Source organism: Rousettus aegyptiacus, unplaced genomic scaffold, assembly GCF_014176215.1.
Source record: "Rousettus aegyptiacus isolate mRouAeg1 unplaced genomic scaffold, mRouAeg1.p scaffold_m13_p_4, whole genome shotgun sequence".
Lineage (NCBI taxonomy): Eukaryota > Metazoa > Chordata > Mammalia > Chiroptera > Pteropodidae > Rousettus > Rousettus aegyptiacus.
Window position 1 is genome coordinate 98,532,385 of NW_023416307.1, and position 21,726 is coordinate 98,554,110.

The window sequence follows — 21,726 nt, forward strand, 5'->3', positions numbered from 1 at the left end:
AGTGGCAGAGCTAGCATTCAAACCCAGGTAGTTTAGTTATCTGCTGTGACCTGGCTCAGACTAAACTACAGTGATGATATAAAAATTGTCAACTGTAAAAATTATATGAACATAAGTATTCTATGCAAAAGTTAACATTCTCATCAGAACACTAGAATTTTTAAAATAAGGTATTTTAAAAACATTTTAACTTAAAACATGAACTTATAGACAAACAACAATTACACTTCTAAATGACTTGGGAAACATAAATTTCAGCTACAAAAAAAGCTTATTTTGGAACTGAGGCAATAAAATTGTTGTGATAAAAAACAATATTCTAGAATATTTGAAAAATAGAATTCATTTACAAATGGTTATATATACTTAATTACAATTCAAATTTAAAATTTTAACTTTGAAATGCTCTAAATGAAAAATGTTCTAACATTATTATCTAAAAGTGCAATCTTTTATTTACAAAATATTAAAACACAATTTATTATTTATTCTTAAGTATTTAGAAAGAAAAAAGACTATAGCCTGAATTTCAGAACACTTTAGAAACCTGAAACATATTTCTTAAATTCAATTTTTTTAAATCTCTGAGTATTAGCATACTTACTCCATAGTCATGAGTTAAAATATTGTATGTGGTCAAAACAATATCCTGTTTTGAAAGCAAGGCTGGGTCTCTAATACGATCAGGACCATAATAAACATAGAAATTCAAATGCACATCTGATTTTATATGTTGTCCAAACTGGTCCTGAAAAAAAAATTGAAATATTTTGAATAATAATCAGATCAGTAACAGGTTGAATATGTATAAAAAAGTACTGTCCTGGTACTTTTAGTAGTGTCACAAATCACACTACTAAAATTACATAAGATCAAGTTTCTTGAAACTAAAGTAACAATGATAATAATACTAATAACTATTTTATTGTCAAAAAATAGACATATATAGAATAACATATTATATAACTTTGCCTGGCCCTACCAACGAGCAGCCACTTCATTTTTAGGAGAAAAACAAACCAAGCTTCTTTTATTTTTTTTTAATTAAGTTTATTGGGGTAACACTGGCTAATACAATTATATAATTTTCAAGTGCACATTATCATTTGACATCTATATATTCTATCATGTGTTCCTTCAGCTACCATATATTTGATCCCCTTTATCCACTTTACCCTCCCTCTAAACCCTATATTTGACCTCCTTTACCCCATCTACTTCCCCTCTCCTCCCACACCCCACTAGTAATCACGAGTCTATAGTCCTCTGATAACCACTATCTATAGTCCATGTCCATGAGTCTCTGTTGGTTCTGTTTGTTTGCTGCTTTTAGGTTTATATCCCACATATAAGTGATATCATGTGATTTTCAACTTTTTCAGTCAGGCTTATTTCGCTTAACATGATTATCTCCAGGTCTATCCATGTTGTCGCAAGTGGCAGTATTCCATCTCTTCTTATGGTTGAGTAATATTCTATTATATATATATGTACCACACCTTCTTTAGCCAATCATCTATTGTAGGACAGTTTGGTTGCTTCCTTGTCCTGACTACTGTGAATAATGCTACTATGAACATTGGTGTGCAAATATCTTTTTGGATATGGAAAACCAAGCTTCTTTAAAATAATAATTAGGTTTTCAAAATTTAGTATTTTAACACAAAGTATCTTTAATGTTTCCAGTTAGTTAATAGACCTAATGATATGAATATTAAGCAGTAAAAGAACAACCAATATTTTTAAGAATGTAGGCAAAGATTCAAGCACAGTATCCACTTTCATTCATTATATGCCTACTATGTGCCAGGTATTAACCAGAGGATCATACAGCTAAAAAGAAAAGTTAAGACCAGGACATAATCAGTTTTTGAAAACTTGTTTTCGGTCTTTTTATTAATCATAAAAAATATATATATATCATGATTAGATTAAAGACAAGATAGAAAGACAGCTGGGACACCATTAGGAAAGATATGAAGCCCTAAACCAAAATAGCATTAAGAATAGAATAAAAAAACCAGTGTGAAAGAAATATACTAATAAGGACTGATGGGATTTGAGGACTAATTAAATTTCATAAAGAAAACAAAGAAGCCACATATTTAAAATGACTGCCTAGAACTGTGTGATAAAATATGGGGAAGTTTAAAAAAGGAGGGAAATAAGTATAAGGATGAAAAAGAGATAAAGTAACTATTATTTTATACATTTAAAAATTTTGGTCACTACAGAATAACTGACTGGAGAAGTTTACTAGGAAAATTTAAAGACTGGCTCATAACACAAGTACGGATATAGATTTTAAAGTGATCAGCAGACAATACATGAAGTAAGATTTTCTAAACAGAACATGTACAATGAGAAAATAGGCCTACAGAATATCAAAATTTAAAGAGTAGGTTTATGTTTCTATTGGGAATTATAATATGATGCCTGGGATATCCTAAGAGAGAAAAAAAAATGGTGAAGTTAAAAGAGGCTCTGTTCATCCCTCTGGTGACGAAATCAAAGTTGTAACAGAAACAAGAAGCAAACAGCAAGAAAAATCATCTGGGATCTAGATGAACAAGCACACAACTAGGGAGAGAACTAAGAAATCACCCTGCAATGGCGGAAGGTAGAATGGGGCAAGGACACAGGGCTGGCTGGTCCCGAGCAGCTGAGGGGTACGGAGGCTGTGGCAGCAGCAGACGCCTCTTAAAGGGGCTATGCCTGCAAGCCGGTTTTTGCAGGGACAGACCAGCTTGCTCTGAGCACCAGCAAGTTTGGCTATGCAGTGGGCACCAGGGACTTACAAGGGGCACTGCATTGTAGGAGTGTGGGCCAGAGGCAAGACTTGTTTTGTACAGTATCCATTATTCCTCTTTTGAGCCCTCCCCATTCCCAGTGTGTGGATGTAGCACCACCATATCTGAGATATCATCAAACTAGATGACAGAGGTCACCCCGCCCAAGCCACATCTAGCTGCGTCCTTGCTTAGTCAGGTGCCCTTGCTGAACATCGCCAAGACTCACACTGGTGGCAGCTGTCCTCAGTTTATGGTGTGACCTTTTGAGGCAACTATAAGCACAGTATCTGTGGATTGCTTGCAGAATCTTAACAAGAGGCCCCAGAGGAGCATAGGCTGGGGCTATCTTGGCCTGCAGCTGAACCCCTCTCAGGACCGTGTAGGTGTGCCACTGGACACCTACTACACAAAGCCGCACTAATAAGACCAGGAGAGTTAAGAGCTTTGCTTAGAACATAGAAACAGACACAGAAAAGCAGCCAAAATAAGAAGAAAAAGAAGCAGAAACCATATGAGAGAACAGAACAGAGATCTACGAAAAATGTTGTCAAGCAATCTAACAGATGCAGAGTTCAAAACACTGATTATAAAGATGCTCAATGAATTTATGGGAAGTATAGATGAATTCAGTGAGAACTTTAACAAAGAGATAAAAAATATAAAAATGGAAATTATAAAAGGGAACCAGTCAGAAATAAAGAACACGTTATCTGAGATAAGTATATTAAATGAATTAACAAGGTAAATAAAGAAGAGGATCACATGACTTATATAGAAAAAAGGAAAGCCAAGGACACTCCATCAGAATGGCAAGAAAGAAGAAGCCAAAACTATAATAATAATTTAAAGAGTCTATGGGACACTATTAAATGTAAAATATCTGTGTCATAGGGGTACAAGGGGTGGGGGGGGAACAAGACATTGAAGAGCTATTTGAAGAAATGATGATGGAAAACTTTCCTAACCTGGTGAAGGGAATATACATGCAACCTAGGAAGCTCAGAGTCCCCAAAACCAGGAACCCAAAGTGGCCAATACCAAGACAGAACCTAATTAAAATGCCAAAAGTTAAATACAAAGAGAGAATCTTAAAAGCAGCAAGAGAAAAGCAGTTAGTTACCTAAAAGGGAGCACTGATAAGACTGGCAGCTGATTTCTCAAAAGAAACTATAGAGGACAGAAGGGCTTGACACAAAATATTCAACTTGATGAAAACCCAGGATCTACAACCAAGAATACTTTATTCAGCAAAGCTATCATCTAGAGTGGAAGGATATATAAAGAGCTTCCCAGACAAAAATAAACTAAGGGAATTTATCAACACCAAGAGAATGTCACAGGAAATGTTGAAAGGACTTTTTTAGGAAGAAAAAACATGCATCGAAAACATGAATAAAGAATGAGAATAACTACATTCCTACAAGTACCTCAAATGGAAAAGAATTAAGTGCTCCAACCAAAAGATAGAGTGGCTGAATGGATAAGAAAACAAGACCCCTACGTATGCTGCCTACAAGAGAGACACATCAGACTAAAAGTAAGGGAATTGAAAAATATGTTGCCTTGCTGGACCTAGAAGGTATTAAGCTGAATGAAATGGGTCGGATGACAAGTTTTGCATGAATTCACGTACACGTGGAATCTCAAGGACAAAATCAACAACAACAACAAAAAAGCAGAAATAAACTCATAGATACAAAGAATATTTTGAGGGATAATAGAAGGGAGAGGGATTAGGGGACAAAAAAAAGCAAAGGGATTAAGAAATACTAAGTGATAGTTGCAGAATAGACATCAAGATGAAGAGTGTAGCATGGGGAAGATGGTTAATAATATTGTAATAAACAGATAAGGAGGAAGAGGGGTGCTAGATATAGTGGGGTGTTCGCTCTGTGAGTTATGTGGATCTCTGATCACTGTGTTATACAACTGAAACTGGTAAATTATTGTAAGCCAACTATAATTGAAAAAAACTCATTGACTTGTACAATGTATATATAAGCAACTAATTGTCTATTATATTTCAATAAATATGGGAAAAAAGCAAATGTATATAAACTTAAAAAAATATTCTAGCAAAAAAATTAAAAAGTAAAGCAAATTTTGAAATTCTTGAATCTTGATGAGTAAATGAAGATCTCATTAAAATTTTTCATAATACTTAAAAAAAATACTATGCTTTAAGGGGGAAAAATAGGCCGACTAAATAGGAACCATGGGAGGAAAATAGGTGTGGAACAAAACAGTGGTAAGAAAGTTGGGGAAGCAAAGAAAACTTTGGGAAAGGCCAAAGAACAAAGTTTCAAGAAGAATACAAGATTGATATTTAAATTTTTAATTTATGTTCATTCCCTCTCTTTACAAGATTTAAAGATGACTTACAACCTAAGATCTAACAAAAGGTGATAAAAATGAAACAAAGCCAGGGTAGAGGAAAAGAAAGAACTCATTAGACATAGCAACAATGAGGTCACTCACTGAAGGCCTTCACAAAGAGTTCTAAAGAGGGCAGGAACAAAAACTGCTACTGAAGGCTTGAAAAGAGAATAAAACCTGAAACAGATAAGGCAGAAAGACTGAGAAGAGAGGCTAAAACATGAAAGAGTGAAAGTGAAAAATGCAGAAAATTTTAACAAGAAATATAGTGGGGAAAAAAAAGAATGAATCAATGGGATTGCCTTCAAACAGAACAGAGCGAATTTGTGGAAGGCTTAGACCTGAAATAGAACAAAATTAACTCTTCTAGAGAAGGAGAACTATACTATAGAGTTTCTAGTCATTTTGCTGTTATGTATGCATGTGTGTGAAGAAATAGGTATCATTTCATTTTCCATTGGGAGAATAAATACTTTATCTAAATATCAGAAAATTTAAGTGGTGGAAGTGGCATTAGTATATTACTCCTTTAACTAGATTCTTGCCCATTTTTGAAGATGAAGACATGAAAATAAAGTAGTTCTAGCCTGCTCATTAGGGTGCTAGGTCATTTACTTGGGGACTAGGAAGAGAGTAGCCTGCTGAGATATTGCAAAATTCTAAATCTTGACAAGGAATCCCTATATGTCCAGCCATCTCTCATCCCTTTAAATATCAGTTTTACCATAACCTTAGTAGGCAAATTTTGCAATGGTTTCCCTTCTAAAGGTTTTATTACCAAAATTTATTTTCCAAATATAAAACTATTAATACTGAGTACCCATTTTTAAAATGCCTATCCACACTCCAAACTCTTAAAGAATCAGTTTTATTGTTTATACCTCCACTAAAACTTGTAAACTTTACCCTGAAACTGTCATTCAAGTATCCATGTACTGCCCTTCCCATGATGGATCACACATAAAAAGAAAAGGCACAATTTTGCTGGAATTTTAAAAAGAGCTAGAGCAAACTAAAATTCATTCTGGTCCTAAGAGGAAAAATGGCACACTAATCAGATGTAATTTTTTAAAAAAATATACCAAAAACTTATAATAGAAAGATAAAGAATCAAAGAAGGCAAGGATACATAAAAGTTTAGAAGAAATTTAAGAGGCCATGGAATTTGACAGACAGTAACTACTAATCTTTTCCAATGCAATTTAGAGAACCAGTGGCAGAAACCAATTACAATGAGTTAAGGAGTTAGTAAGAGCACAAAGTAGAAATTAAACCCCAAGAGTGTGACAGTGTAAGAAAGCAGCAGAGTAGCAACTTAAAGGTGAGCCAATCAAGAGAAAGTATTTTAAAATAAAAACATCTGAGTATGTTTCCTGAAAGAGCCAGTGGGGAGAGTCTGAATAATCAGGCAAGGGGAAAAATAACAGATAAAATGCAAAGACTGGAAGAGATGGAATCCAATGTGTAGACTAAGGTATTGGTCTCAAGAAGAATAAGACATCTTTCACCTCTGAGACTAGTGGTAACAAGAATAGAAGTTCATATCCAGTGATCTCTACTATTTTCGCAGTGCTTCTAAGAGTCATTATTTCATTATAACATGCAGCTTGAAGCTCTAACTGGAAAGGAAACAGAATCAAGCTACTCCTTATGCATAATACAGAAAGAGGTTCTCTCCAAAGTAATGTTTTCAGAACAGGAAAGCAATCTGGAAGAAAAACAAACATACACATTTTTTTGTGGGTAGCCTTAAAAGCAGAGGCTCTAGAGTTAGAATGTAGGTCCATCATTTATTAGCTGGATGACCTTAGGCAAATTACATAATTTCTTTGTGATTCAATTTGGTTACCTGGAAAATGAGAATAATAATTGCGAAGATTAAGTGAGAAAAGCTATGTAAAAAGCTTAGGGAAAAACTGAGCACAAAGGAACTCATTAAATGTTATAAGCTGTTATAAAAAGTTATTGCTAGTGGAGTTCTTAGAAGAGGTTCTAATAGTTCATAAATATGGTGGTCTTAAATTATACACATTTCTTACTTTGGGGGACAGAAACTGCAGTGGCAGAAGCATAAACCAAATCTTATAGCAACTGATAATGTTTCTTTCTTTACTGTGTATCTTCAAAGAAAAATTACTTCAATTCGGCAAATATAACTCCAATTCACCTAACAATTATTTGAACTTAAAGTGCTAACCAAGTATATTTCTCCTAATGAATGACATACTAACAGATTATTTCTTATTGTATAAGACAAATATAAATTATTCATTTTTAAAAGGCTGTGAGGACTTACAATCCAGTTGCTTAACACAGAAAGTGGACATATGATCAGTGTAGTTCTAGATCTCTCTTCAACATCAGTTTTCTTTGAACCTTCCGCTGCAGATGCTCCTGAAAGAATGGATCAGTGACACAGATTTTGGGTGCTTTTTTTAAAATATGTATGAGGTCAATAAAGAGATAACAATATGTACCTCTATGAAAAGAGAAATTAAGAAGAATTAAAATGAAGCAGATGGACTTCTGTTTCCCTCTATGATGAAGAAAAAAGGAACTAGATCTTACCTTGCCACTTTAAACAACTAAATACCCAGACAATGACCATTTATGGTGGGAGGTAGAGGACTGATTGGGAGGGAACACAAGGAGAAAGTTTGAACACCTCCTGATAGTCACTAGTTATTAATAGCTATTCATTAAGATGAGCATTTGTTTTATGCAGTTTTCTGAATCTGTACTATAGTTAATGCGGTAGCCAGACACCAACATGGCCCCCAATGATAATCCACTCCCTGAGAGTCATGCCTTGTATAGTCCCATCTCACAATTTACTAGGGTTGGTCTGTGTGACCAGTAGGATATATTATCACTTCTGACATTAAGTTATAAAAGATACAGCTTTTCTTCCTTAGATGAGTGCTCTCTCTCTCTCGCTCTCGCTCTCTCACTCTCTAATCACTCCTTCTGGGGGAACTCAGTGTTGGAAGAACACCCTCCAATTTTATTTTCTATTCCCCTACTGGGCACTATTTATTTACATTTCCAATATTTCGCTAAAATAATGCATCAATGAAAACTATTTTTTATGTCTCCTTGTCCATTTCTATAGAGTTCTAGGTAGTACGTCTTTGGGTTTTCTTTCCATAGATTGTACATTTATATTCTTAGTGGCTGTTCTATTATTTAACTGATCTGTAGCGGGTTCTTTACATATTCCAGGTATTAATCTTTTTTAAGTTATACTTATCATAAATATCTCCTGCAGTTTCATCATTTTTCACTGTTTACAGTGCCTTTTGATGCATGGAAATTTTACATGTAGAATTTATTTTTTTTCCTTATGAGTTTGTGAGTCTTAAGAAATCACTATTTACCACAAGATATGGCATCTGTCTCCACTCTGATTTTTGTTTCTCTTCCAGAAATGTTTACTTTGGTTTTATCACAGCTATGAATTTTTAAGTTTCTCTCTTGTATTAATGGCTATGTGTCTGCAACAGAAACTTTTTGCATGAACTTAATTCCATCTCAATTCTAATTCTATCTCAACTAAACATTCAACATTTCTTAAAATTTCTGAAACAATGGTCAAAAGTAATCTAAAATGCCAGTATTTTCTATTCCTAATTGTTTCTCTTAGACCAAAAGTTAGCTCTTTATCATTTTGTTAGCTCAAATATCATCATCTTAAAAAGGCTCCTTCAGTCAATCTTTATTTCACTATCTTGTTTTTCTTCATAGTACTCATTGTCTATAATTATGTTTACTTATTTAATGTTTCTCTTATCATTAGGCATAAGCTTCATGAAAATACACCTGTGTCTGTTGGATCCCTAACATGTAAAATAAAAGAGACTAAGGTACAGAGATACAACTTGTGCCAGATCTTCTTAACCTGAGTTTGATCTCTGTCTCAAATATTAGACTCCTAAGCAGTGTTGTTTTTCTGTCAATTACAAAATTCAAAATTATAATAAATAATAAAGAACACTAACATTCTTAAGTAAAAGGCAAACTCTACTCATATAAGAAATAAATCTTTATTATAATTTAAAAGATCCAAATTAAATTAAATTTTAAAGCAGCAATAAATTGCTCTGTGCCTTCACTAGAAGAAATACCCCTGCTACTCAGATGAGTAAGGGACCTCCTCCCATCAATTTTTGACCTAAATAAAATAATAGGAAAAGATACTGGAAGGAAAACACATCAAAACACAATTTTTAAAAAATGGGATTATGTATTCTTTTTCTTTAATTTCTAAATTTATAATACAGTTTTATAACTTTTGTCATTTAAAATTTTTTTCATTGAAAAATAGAAAAAACAAAACTAAACAAAGCTAAAAAAACAGCAGATTTACCAACCCTTTTTCAACACTTTCTTTCTTGTTGCAGGGGTAGATGAAGTAAGTGCACATGCAAATTCTGCATCTCCTTTAACCTTAGAAGATCCTGCTGAAGCAAAAGCCACAGAATCATTAAGATATTTGAAAACTAATTTTCTCCAGTGCTTAGGTACAGGTACTTTCTGAAGAAAGGAAATAGAATACCACTTCCACACTCTCTATCTTAAAAGCTTATGTTATTAAAAAAGAATAAGATAATGTCTGGTAACCAAAATTGCCTCTTCTGACATTAAAACTAAGCATATCTTTCCAGCTCAGAGAAGGAATGCAGTCATTTGTAATAAACTACTGCTTTTCCTGAAGAAGAGATGTAAAAGGAAGCAGCTATATGCAAAGTGATTTGGCTCCCAGGGGAAAGAATTTTTTTCAAAGAAACAGGAATTTGACTTCTAATGATGAGGATGCTAAATTCAGGTAAGTGGTGATGAGTTATTTTCCAAATGTAATACAATCTCTCACTTAGGAATACATTATGATCTGACTTAGAAGAAAAAAAATAAACTATATATTTTAAAGATAAAGAAAAAAGGAAAGATACTCACTGGTTATTTTTACATTTATAATAATATAAACTAATAATATTCCCACTCTACTTTTGAAATTACAATTTAGACATATACAAATAAAGTTTTATTGAAGTCATTTTATAAGTAGTAGAAAATCATCCTGTTTTGTTTAAAGTTTATTTAAATATTTTCTCTTAGATTTTAATTTGAAACTCTTCTTTCAATTTGCTTCATTCAACATCCTTGATAAGTTCCATGACTAGTTCAAATGTAAACAGCAGTCAAGTTTAAGACCCATTACTAAAGAATACCAAGACAGAGAGGTACAAATTGATGGAGCTTTACTGTAATAATTTAAGTGCAGATTACAGATATTGAGTTGTATATACATACCTTTTACTTTGTTTTTAGTCTCTGATTGTACATTTTTCAGTTTGCCTACAAACAAAACCAGATATAAAAATGGTCACATGAGGAAATTAGAATATAGGACACAGTATCAAATCAAATCCATTGCATATTACCTTTCATTTTCTGTGGCAATTCACTTGTTTCAATTTCCTCTGAATCACTGCTTTCAGTGTACTGGACAGCAATTTTTCTTCTAAAATTAAGTAAATATACATTTTTTATCAAACCAAAACAAAATGAGATATAAAAATATGTCTAATAAACGCAACACTAATGCTTTGTCCTGCCCTTGCTTATTTTTTGAAAAAAATTCAAGGGAAACTTTTTATTTGACAAATGAAAGTCAAATTTGCTAAAAGCATTTGCTTTCCTAACCAATGCATTTACTATACAAAATAAAGTACCATTATTAAAATAAATTTTAAAAAGCAAACCATTCTAAAATAGTAATCATTTCAATACTGAGTTCAAGTCAATTAAAACTAGCATAAAATTAGAAAAAGAAATCAAAGAAATGACTCGTCAAAGAAAACATTTCCAATACAGTGAAATAAGCAACTAAAAAGAAAAAATATAATTCTTTCACAATGAAAACTTCTGTAAATTTTCTGTATGAAAAGTACAGTACAATGGCTAAGTGCCTAAGAACAATGGGCTCTGGAGTTAGACTGCACAGATGTGAATCCTCATTCTGCCACTTACTTGTTGTGTCACCTTAGGCAAGATATCTAATATTTTTCTATGCATCAGTTTTCTCATTTGGAAAACAGGAAAAAAGATACATTCCATTTCATAGGATAAAATGTTAGTACATACAAAGCCCCTTAAATAGTGCCTATTGCACAGTAGGCATATATGTGTTAGATATAATATGTGTTGGTTGTTGTTTTTAGTTTTCCCATGTCTCATAATTATTATTTCCTTGTTCTTTAATCTGATCTGGTCCACCTAATAGTGCTGTTAACCAGTTTCAGGGTCAGTTCAGAGTTGTAAGATTGGAGATTTAGATGAGAGGGAAACTGATGAGTCCTGGTTTTGTGCTCAGTTGGGTTTCAATGATAGATAACAGTGCACAAGTTTTGAGATCTCTGTTAGTGAAAGAACTAACTCAGATTTGAGGTTAGGCAAGCAGATACTGATTAGTAGACAATAGAATACAACAAAAGCCAAGTATTTTGATCTACTTCAGAGGGCAAATAAAATTTATAAAGTTATCATATTCATGTTGAGATTTGAGGGGCATTATGTGTTTTATGCAAATACTCCCTCCAGTCTACATTAATATAATAGGCTCTATTAATAACTTTATCAAGACTCATTTCCACTAAAAGTAAAGTGAGAAAGAACTGAGATGAGCAAGGAGTGCTTTTGTCAAGCCATCCAATAAAAACGTCAGTTTTCACCTCCTCGAATTCATAAAGAAAACTCATCTAAAGTTTCAACAAAAACAAAAAACCCAGGAGTTAGATTTTACTTCCTTTATAAAATAGGAAAAAAGTGATAGAAAGACAAGTGGTCATTAAAAATTACCAATTCACTTCTTTTGTAGATTAATATTACTTTTCTTACCTATAAAAGAAGAGCCCACCTGCCTAAGTCACAGTGATCTTGGCAGTTTAAAATAAAAGAATGTATTTGAAAGAACCATGTTACTTAGATATAATGTTCCTATCTCTCTCCTATATATATAAAAAATAGAGAGTTTAAACAAACATATTACATATAATCGAACCATAACAGAGTTTACCTTTTGGAGCGGGTGCCAGACAATACTGACTTGGAATATTTATTCTTTCCCTTGACATCTGAAATACTGGGTTCTCCACTACATCTAGATCCTGCCATTTCAAAGAAAAGTACAAATATACAAACTATTAGTAAATTGTCTTAGACTGGCAGTATCTTTCTTAAAACCTTGGTTTTCCAACTCAATAGTTTAACCTTCTTAATATCTTCATTTCTGCTTTTAGTCAATCAGCCAGCTACTCTACTAGTTTCTTAACCTAGTATTTTCTCACTAGAGTTCCTTCCATTATTGTACTCAGTCTTTCCTTGTAGTCATCCAGCCAATCCCCATACTGGCTTAATTTTCTATTGTACCAAGGCAGCTAAGAGTTCCTGGAAAAAAATAAACAATAAATTGGTTTTACTATATTTACATTTTCATCTCAGCTCTCACCTTATGTCACCTAGCAGCTCTTTTATATAACACATAGCCTCCCTACTCACTAACCAGAATGATCTATATCCTACACACTGGATCCCTTGCCTACATTCTTAACTCCTTTTACTCCCAGAAGATAACATGATTCACCAGATGTCATCTTCTATAATTTTTATACCTTTTTATTCCCTCGATTATCTATATTTTCCATAAACTACACTTTGTTTCTTTCTAATGCTAACTCATCTACTATTTGCTTGATCTCATTTCCTTCAAACAGGCCAAAAACCTATTCTCTCCATTGTATCCAAAATCTCTTCCTATCCATGGATTTCTTAAACCAAAAAAAAAACAAAAGACAAAAAGTAAAAAATAAAAGCCCTCGATTTTGCATCTTTCTCCAACTATTCTTCTATTTCTCTCTCCTATCTCAAACAAACCAAAGTATATAATATCACACAGTTATTTCCAAGTATTTATCCATTTTTACCTTAAAATATTTTCAGTCTTATTCTGCTCTAACCAATCTTCAAAAATTAATTTTGTAAAGGTGATTAACTACTAAATCCAGCCATATCTGCTAAATCCAGAGATCTCTTTATTTCTCCTCTGACTTCAGAATTTGGTTCTCTCCTTATCTGCTGTTATCCATGAACATCACATTATAAATACCATAAACTACTCTGAGTTCCCAGAACAATAAGTGCTCTGGTTTTTTTGTTTTTTGAGGGTTTTTTTTTTTTTTTTTTTTTGCTTTTTTGTTTGCTTGTTTTACTGCCCTTCCACAAGATATTTTTCTGAACTAAAAATGTTCTTTCTCAGCTTCTTTACCACTCAGTTTCATAATTACTTCCTTGATGAAATTATTCCTATCAATCCTCATGCAATTCTTTAGAAAAAGAAATCCATAGTTTTTGTATAGTACAAAGCCAAAGCTGGTATTACATAATTAAATTGGAAAAATCTAAATAAAATATTGGGTCATGTTCAAAATTAAAGTTTACCTTTGAATAGTCCATCTGTTTTTTCACTGGTACTGTTTCCTTCAAGTTTCATAGATTCATCATTAACATTACATTCCTGGATGAAAAGGCATATATCTTACATAGCACTGTTATCAGTTTTAAATAAACTTAAAATGCATCTTTTTTTATATTGCTTTATTTTATATAATAAAGATTATTTAAATTGTTACTCCATTCTGGAGCAAAGGAGAGAAGTGCATTAAGTGAAAAGGAAAAACATACAAATTGATTAAAATTTTTTTCACAAGTTCATAAAATAAAACTAGTTGGTCTTTACCTTTCAAAAGGAATACAAAAAGCAAACCTCGGTTATAAATGGCATATGAGTTACTATGAAAAATACTCGTAAAAATGGGATTTACTTTAAAATAAAAAGATTTCTCAGACGAATGGACTTTTAATGAGGTTGCCATTGCCCTCCTTTTTCTCTCTTTCCTTTCTCTATTGAAGATTTTCCTCTCAATCTTTTTCCTTTTCCCTTTACATGTACCCTTTTGTTTCAAAATGCATCAATGTGTACATAAGTACAAAAACTTCTATAAAAGTAAAACTTTATACTTCTTTATGGAAATATATCTAACTGAGTCTAGTAGGGCAGGGTTCCTCCAATCTTATTTCTAATTCTTGATTGGAATCTGTAGGTAGGAATGACAAATAAAATTGAGTTTAAATTAATTCTTGCAGTTTAAAAAGGAAGGTAGGTGTGATGTAATACTGTAAATCAAAACCTCAATCAGAATGGAGGTTAGGAGTGGTGGGCAGGAGTACAAAGTAACTAATGAAGGATATCTGATTTTAGTTTTTAAAAAACTGAATTTTAAACATCTTATAAAATCCCATTAGAGTTAAGTTCTACTAAAAAAGGACTGAAAAAAGAAACAGCCCCTTCAAATGGTATCAGAAAAAATAAATTAAAAATCCAAAATGTAACATTTTTAGAGATATGTAACTAGAAGAGTTATTTAAGATAATTAACTTTTAAAATCATTATCTCCAAGAAAACGATGTAAAAATTGCTTTTCAATCTTCTTTAGTGATTAGGACAACCATTTATATTATATTAATCGGTGTGCAAAAAAATAATCTAAAATTTTATCTACAAATAAAGGATGTCTTCTATATTATTTTTATATTAAATAATTTTGTTTAGTAAACTTTTTCTTCATACAATTCAAAGATAAACTTTGTACTAAGTCCAAACTATCAAATCATACTATACTCCAATCTAACGGAATTTAAATTGGAGACATTTTACTCTGTAAGCTTATAGTATCTTTATATCTGAAATACAGCCTCAATTTCAAATAACATAGCAAACTAAATATCTTAAAACCTTCCAACTACATAACACCTCAAATTCATAGCTGATACTGGGGAGGAAAGGGCAAGCTTTACTGATAAGCTTTAAACTGATAACTGACACAAAAGCTAAAAGTAATCTTAGGTGCTACTCTTTAGTTTTAATGACCAAATGTAAAAAGAAGAGGATGTAAAGCACTGGACTATTCAAGATATGAAACTGAATCTCAGACGTTAACAATAGAGTTAAACTCCCAATAAAGGCATAAAGAAGGAAATGAAACTAAGTGCAGAAATTAATAAAACAGAATCTCAATAAGGAGTGGTAGAAAACTAATGTGCAGCCTCTTTGAAATCTAAAAAATAAGAATAACAGTACAGAAAAGTTCCATGAAAAAAAGATTTTTACATAGATTTTTGCTTAGTTATTTCCCACTTCAAAGTTCTTTAGACTTTAAGCTGGGAATGAAGAATACTTTTTCATTCTAATCATTTTCCCATAAAATTAATTTATTCTTAATTCTTATAAATTGAATATAAATAGGCATATGTATGCTATATAGATGTGTGTGTATATGTATATGTATATATATGTACACACATACACACATACACACACACACACACACACAGATATATAAAAATTAAATACCAAGAAAAGTCACCCATATTTTCATCACTAGGATGTGTACCTGGACCATTTTTTTTTAACTCAAAAAATATCATGAAAGTTTTCTTCAAAAATAAGTTTTTTGTATAATAATGTTAAGTTTTATAGCTATATTATAATTTAACTGTTACCTTACCAACAGGTGTTTCTTTTCTGTACTTAAAACAATGCTGCGGGGGGTGAGGGGGACTTGAGCTTTTATCTTTGGAAAAATACATTTCTGATAACTCAGGTAGCTTCTTTAAGTGGCATTGAGTCAAAAATATCAACACTTTCAAGGCTCCTGATAAAAATTACCAAACTGCCCTCAAGAACATGGTACTGACTTTCACTCTTATCAACAACACATGAGAGGCCACTCACCGCATCTTTGAAAACATTAGATATTATTAATTTTTTTGGCAATTTTTAATGACATAATTAAAAAGTTTAATCCAGAGACTTCAAAAGAAACACTCACTTACCTTCTTTGGTTGACTTTTTTTAACTCTTTCAACAGGAAGAGGTTTGCCATCATGAAAGTTGGTAAGAATTACTGCAATGGCTGTCAGAGTTTTGCCCTTCAAAATGTTTTAAAAAGACAAATGGTCAGATTCTTAAACTCAGTTGACCAGAGAATATTCCAAAACTAATTTTAAAATCAAGGAACCAATATCAAATATCATTTAAAGCCACAGAAGTATACAGGGTATTATAATAAATGGTATACATATTAATGTATACCATTTGAAAAGTATTTCATTAAGTTAGGAAATACTTTCCCACACTGCATTACTAGGAATTATTAAATGATTTACTCTTATAAAATACTATAAACATCTCTAAGAAATGTCATTTTATTGAATCACTACCATTCTAAGATTTTACATTTAACTCTGAACTAATAACGTTATCACAAAACTACAACTTTTGTTTGCTATGAATTCAGAGCTAATTTTAAATGATTAGGAATTCCAGTATGCACATAAGGTAATCATTTCATTAAATTTCATTTAAAGATAATTCCAACACTTAACAGTTACAATTTACCAATAAAGCAAAAGATCATGATATACCTTGTACATGTTTCTTAAATAAAAACATGCAGTTTTTTTATTAATTTCCATAGCTGAATTTGTAATGAGCAACACAGAAATAGATCTCTGGGAATTTTAAAGCAGTGTCAAGCAGTAGTTTTCAAAGTGTAGCCTACAGGCCCTAGGGGACCCCAGAATGCTTTCAAGGGTATATGTAGTCAAAACTATTTTCATAATACCACTAAGACCTTATTAGTGTTGACATCTGCAGTAATGTCACAAAAAGCCATGGTGGGCAAAACTGGTGCTGCCTTAGCATGAAATAAAGTAGCTAGCACTACATCATAATAGTGGTTATTGCATTCTTAACTGCCACATAAAGTAAAAAAAATTTTTTAAACCAATTTTACTTTAAGAATGGTAAGACTGTTCTTGATGAAGCAGTACACATTACTTTTATATTGCCTCTTAAGTATACACCTTTTAAATATTCTGTATAATAAGATGGAAGGTACACATAAATTACTTCTGTTGAATACCAAAATATGAAGGTTATCTAGAGAAATATCACTTGTGAAACCAAGTTGCAAGCTCAACTAGCCACCATGCATTGCTACGCATCATCAGTTTTTTATATGTCACCATTTTTACTTAAAAGAATGACCAACAACTTAAAGTTATTCATTACTGAGTGGTAGAAAGCAAAGTAAGGCTATCACCTTCAAGGAAAACAACTGATAGTATTTGTTGTTAATGATAAAATCTGAGTTTTTCAGCAAAAATTAAAATGTTGGAAAACTTGTACCTGATACTATGAGCATAGCGGCTTCCCAAAATGTAAATGACTAATAAGATCAGTAGTACTATCAATGAATGTAAATTTTTGGTATCATTATAATGAAATGTGTCAACATTTGACAGATCTGTGTAACTCAGTGAACCAATATTTTCCAAAAGAGCAATCAATACCTGATGCTATAGAATCATGTATGGATAAAATATCATTCAATGTACAAGCTACACCAATGGATTTTAATGAAACAGAATATATAAAGTTCACTGATAATTTTTTTAAGTTCTACATTAAAACTATTAATCTCTAATAAACTAATACTTGCTTAATTTTGTTATTGTATCAAAGCAGAATATCTATGATTACCTAAAAATGCTATTAAAATACTCCTCCCTTTTCTAATTATAACCAACACACCATATTATTAACATACTGAATGAAAAAGCAGATATGAAAATTGAGATATCTTCTATTAGGCCAGACACTAAAGAGATTTATAAAAAAAAAAAAAAAAAAAAAAAAAAGTCAGTCTTTTTATCAAAATTGCTTTTGTTTTGGAATACTTTTCACTTAAAAATATGCTACTTATTTTAACAAGTAAAAAGTTTATTAATGGTTAATTTAAAATAATTAAAAATTTTTTTGTCCAATGTCTAATACTATAACTATTTATAGGTATATTAATAGATAGAACCTATGAAAACAAAGCTCTTTGGGATCCTAAAGGGTTACTTGAGACCGAAAAGTATAAAACTTGCTAGTGTAGGAAACATAAATGTATATTTAATATTCTGTGTATCACATTTGTGATAGACTACAAAAAAAATTGAGAAACATATTTATATCATTATCACTAATTATTTTAATTGTATCTTAACCAAACCAAAAAAAAGTTCACCATTATTTTAAGTAAAAACCATAGGAAAAACTGTGTTCTACACTAAAAGTAGAATCTAGTTCCAAATTGGCACCAACATATTCTTATCTGTATTTACTTCAAAATTATTTCTGTAAAATCATAATCACAAAATAAAACTATATTAACTCAAGAAAAAATAATTACCAAACCCATATCATCAGCTAAAATGCCTCCATGGACATTATCTGGTCGATCCTTTTCAGAAAAATTTGTTATTGTGTTATAGTATAAGTCACTTCGCTGTTCCCAGAACGGTGGAAGTTCTTTACTGTTTTCCCGTGAAACCATCCAAGCTAGAGCTTGTTTTTGATGTGGAAGTAATAGTGTTTCAATAGCCTATAAATAAAAGGAATGTAATAAATAGAAATTCAATAAGCCCTTTCTCTCTCCCTCCCCATAAAACCTGGAAAACAGTTGATCTTATGACAAAAAATATATCAAGTAACAGAATATTTTTAAATTCCAAATAGTTTTAAATAGAAAATACTGGCTCAGTACCTCAGCTGGTTCCATTTCATGAGTTTTATCATCTTCTTTTAAATCTTCGAATAATTTGTCAAATTCTGTTTTAAGCTATAATAAACAGTAATAAGAAATATTATAAAATAAATTAAAATAATTAAACTTAACTCACTGAGTTTAAATCATTTATTTAACTATAAAAATTGAATACCAAAAGGTACATAAATTGATTCTTAGATATACTTCACTGCTCATTGAAGGTAGAATAAATAAATGTTTTAGGTATAAGTAATTGTGTTAACAGTTGAAAGAATATAGAATAGAGATTTATAAATCCTGGGTTTCACTCACAGCTATGTCACAAATAAACCTATATATAACTTTGGGTAAGACACTTAACCCTTATAGCTCTGTATCTTATTCCTGTAAAATCAAAAAAATAAACTAGATTTACAGTGTCTCCAAGGTTACTTCTGACATTGAAATTCTATGATTCTATTAGTTAGTTGTATTCAACCATTTTGGTAGATCCTACCAGGTACATCTGGCTTTTTTTCAGTCAGTGAAATTTTACTTATTACTGCAATAAAAACTTGCTGTGTGCTATAAAATATTTGGATGATTTCAATCTTATGCTAATTTAGTTGATTCTTTAAACTGATCTAGTCAAATTTTATAGCGATATATATGTGTTATAATTACTTTTGTAAATTAGCACATGTATACACAGCAGTAGCCCAGAAGAAATCAGGCCAACTCTAAAAAGTTAGGAGCAGGGCTTTACCCACCAGACACAGGTTCAAACCCTCCTAACGACAAACAGGGAAAACACAATAACTACAATTCGAATTTAAAAAGGCTAGCAGTGATGGATAAAGACATTTTTTATTTAATTTACAGATTGATCTGCATTACTTCATTTTATATCCTTTTTTTTTTTCAAACTAACTCAGTATAACAGTATCCTGGATTACAAATTAAACAAAGTAAAAACTAAACTAATGCCAAAGATTTGGAATTAATATTTTTAGCACTGCATTTGCAACCTTTACTGAAAGAAGGAAAAAGTTTCAAGCTTCAATTTTTATAAAATATTTGGACATTCTAAAAATTTCATGAAAACATACTAAAACACTGCATTCATATACAGCAGTGTATGTGTTTTAATATATGTATCAATGTGTGTCCACACTTATATTCCTTATTACTGCTTTCTTTTTTACATAAATGTTTGCATTATATATTCTATTTATCCTGTGTTTCATTAACTTAACATCATATCTGAAGATAATTAATGCCAGCACATACATATTTATCTTATTCTTTTAAAACTCAATCTTCGACATTTAAAATTCACTTTTAGATTACAAAAGAAAAGCACACCTGTTCAGTTGTCATCTGTACTGCAGCATGAACTGGCATACTATAGCTTGGCCCAGCTCTTCCAGAGCTCCAACTGCTTTCCAAACTGAATCCTAAAGCTGTGATTTACAAAATGAAAAGAAAAAAATCACCAAATGAAATAGACTATTTTTTAGTAATTAGCTTCTAAAACTTGAATAAGCTGCATTAAAAATTCTCTTAACATTTAAAAATTTTTTAAAAGCTAAATCCTAAATCATTTTAAAAACACATCATTAAACAATACTTTAGTATTCCCTATTGTGAGATTCTTATTGTCTTTATCAAAGAGAATGTTTACAATCAGAGATTTGCAGATATTACCATTAAGGAAAATTAGTGGAGAAACTATAGGACCTCCTTGTATGTGTGTATCTGTGTGTCTGTGCGTGTGCGTGCACAACCACCTATGAATTTATAGTTGTTTCAAAATAAAAAGGAAAAAATTCAGGGATATTTTTTAAAAGACTCCAGAAAGTCAGAACTTAGAGCCTTCGGCACAAGTTAATTTGGCCAACCAAATTCAAAGTATTACTTAAGAGAATAAATGTTTACAATCCCTGAATTCTCACATCATCAAAATAATAGTATATTAAAACCTAAACTTACTTTTTGGTGTAGGACCCAATCTAAATCCATGTTTCTTCAACTGATCTAAAACTGCTTTTCTATTTTCTTCTTTTCCCCAAAGACTCATATGCAGAGGCATGGTAAAAGCATTGTTTGCACCGAAAGGAACCACCCTATTGTTTTTAAGAAGGAAAAAAAGAAATTAAGTGTCATTTGTTTACTCCCATTAAGAATCTGATTGTTAAATATTCTAAGTGCTGCATTCAAATTTAACAGGAATCATTAACAGGAATCTAAAATAGGGAGGAACTAGTTGGGCAGACTAGAAAAGACAGAAGAAGGACAGAGAACAGAATTGACAACAATCAGAAGAAAAGGGTGGTTTTTAGGAAAAGAATGCCTGAAGAAACAAAGATGGGATAAAGTAGTGTTTAAATAGAAGGATAGCCTATAAATAGTAAGTTTAGTTGAAACGGTAGAGCTTTCATTAACAGAACCACTGGGAGTAGCAATCCATTCTGAGAGAATGGGAAATGAATTGCAAAAACTATTTCTGATCCACAATTCACTGTAAGTTTATTCTCAATATTTGAAAAACTTGATGAAAAGAAAGCAAGTACAGTAGTAAAGTGAAAAGACACCGCTAAGCATTTATCTGCCAAGCTCACCTTTTCATATTCTAAACACTGCATACTTAAACTGAGATCACAAACAGAAATGCCTAAAAGAGAAAAGGTAACTGAGGAAATGAGTTTAAAAAAAGGAAGAAGTTGCAGAACTGAGAGAGTGTATGCCCTGGCTAAAGCAACAGCTGTCTCTAGGCAGCAGTTAGTTAACTGATGTCATGTGGAAGGGAGGGTCCAGCATTACTAGATATTCACTTTGTCAAGAAAAATCTTCATAAATAGTTT

General features: G+C 31.7%; 1 protein-coding gene across 4 annotated transcripts in view; it reads right to left on the minus strand.

Annotated features, from left to right (window-relative positions):
- HLTF (helicase like transcription factor) overlaps nt 1–21,726 on the minus strand; it is a 44,494-nt gene that overhangs the window by 17,196 nt on the left and 5,572 nt on the right. For 2 of the 4 annotated variants that reach the window (XM_016150083.2, XM_016150080.2), the window contains exons 4-15: nt 20,855–20,988; nt 20,228–20,325; nt 18,881–18,955; nt 18,527–18,718; nt 16,119–16,214; nt 13,665–13,740; nt 12,244–12,334; nt 10,610–10,689; nt 10,479–10,523; nt 9,539–9,625; nt 7,465–7,562; nt 605–748 (exon numbers count right to left, since the gene is read on the minus strand). In XM_016150083.2, the coding sequence (XP_016005569.2) occupies nt 605–748; nt 7,465–7,562; nt 9,539–9,625; nt 10,479–10,523; nt 10,610–10,689; nt 12,244–12,334; nt 13,665–13,740; nt 16,119–16,214; nt 18,527–18,718; nt 18,881–18,955; nt 20,228–20,325; nt 20,855–20,988 (1,216 nt within the window). Of the gene's footprint in view, nt 1–604; nt 749–7,464; nt 7,563–9,538; nt 9,629–10,478; nt 10,524–10,609; nt 10,690–12,243; nt 12,335–13,664; nt 13,741–16,118; nt 16,215–18,526; nt 18,719–18,880; nt 18,956–20,227; nt 20,326–20,854; nt 20,989–21,726 lie in introns of all 4 variants that reach the window. The other 2 variants (XM_016150082.2, XM_016150079.2) reach the window with 1 other exon arrangement.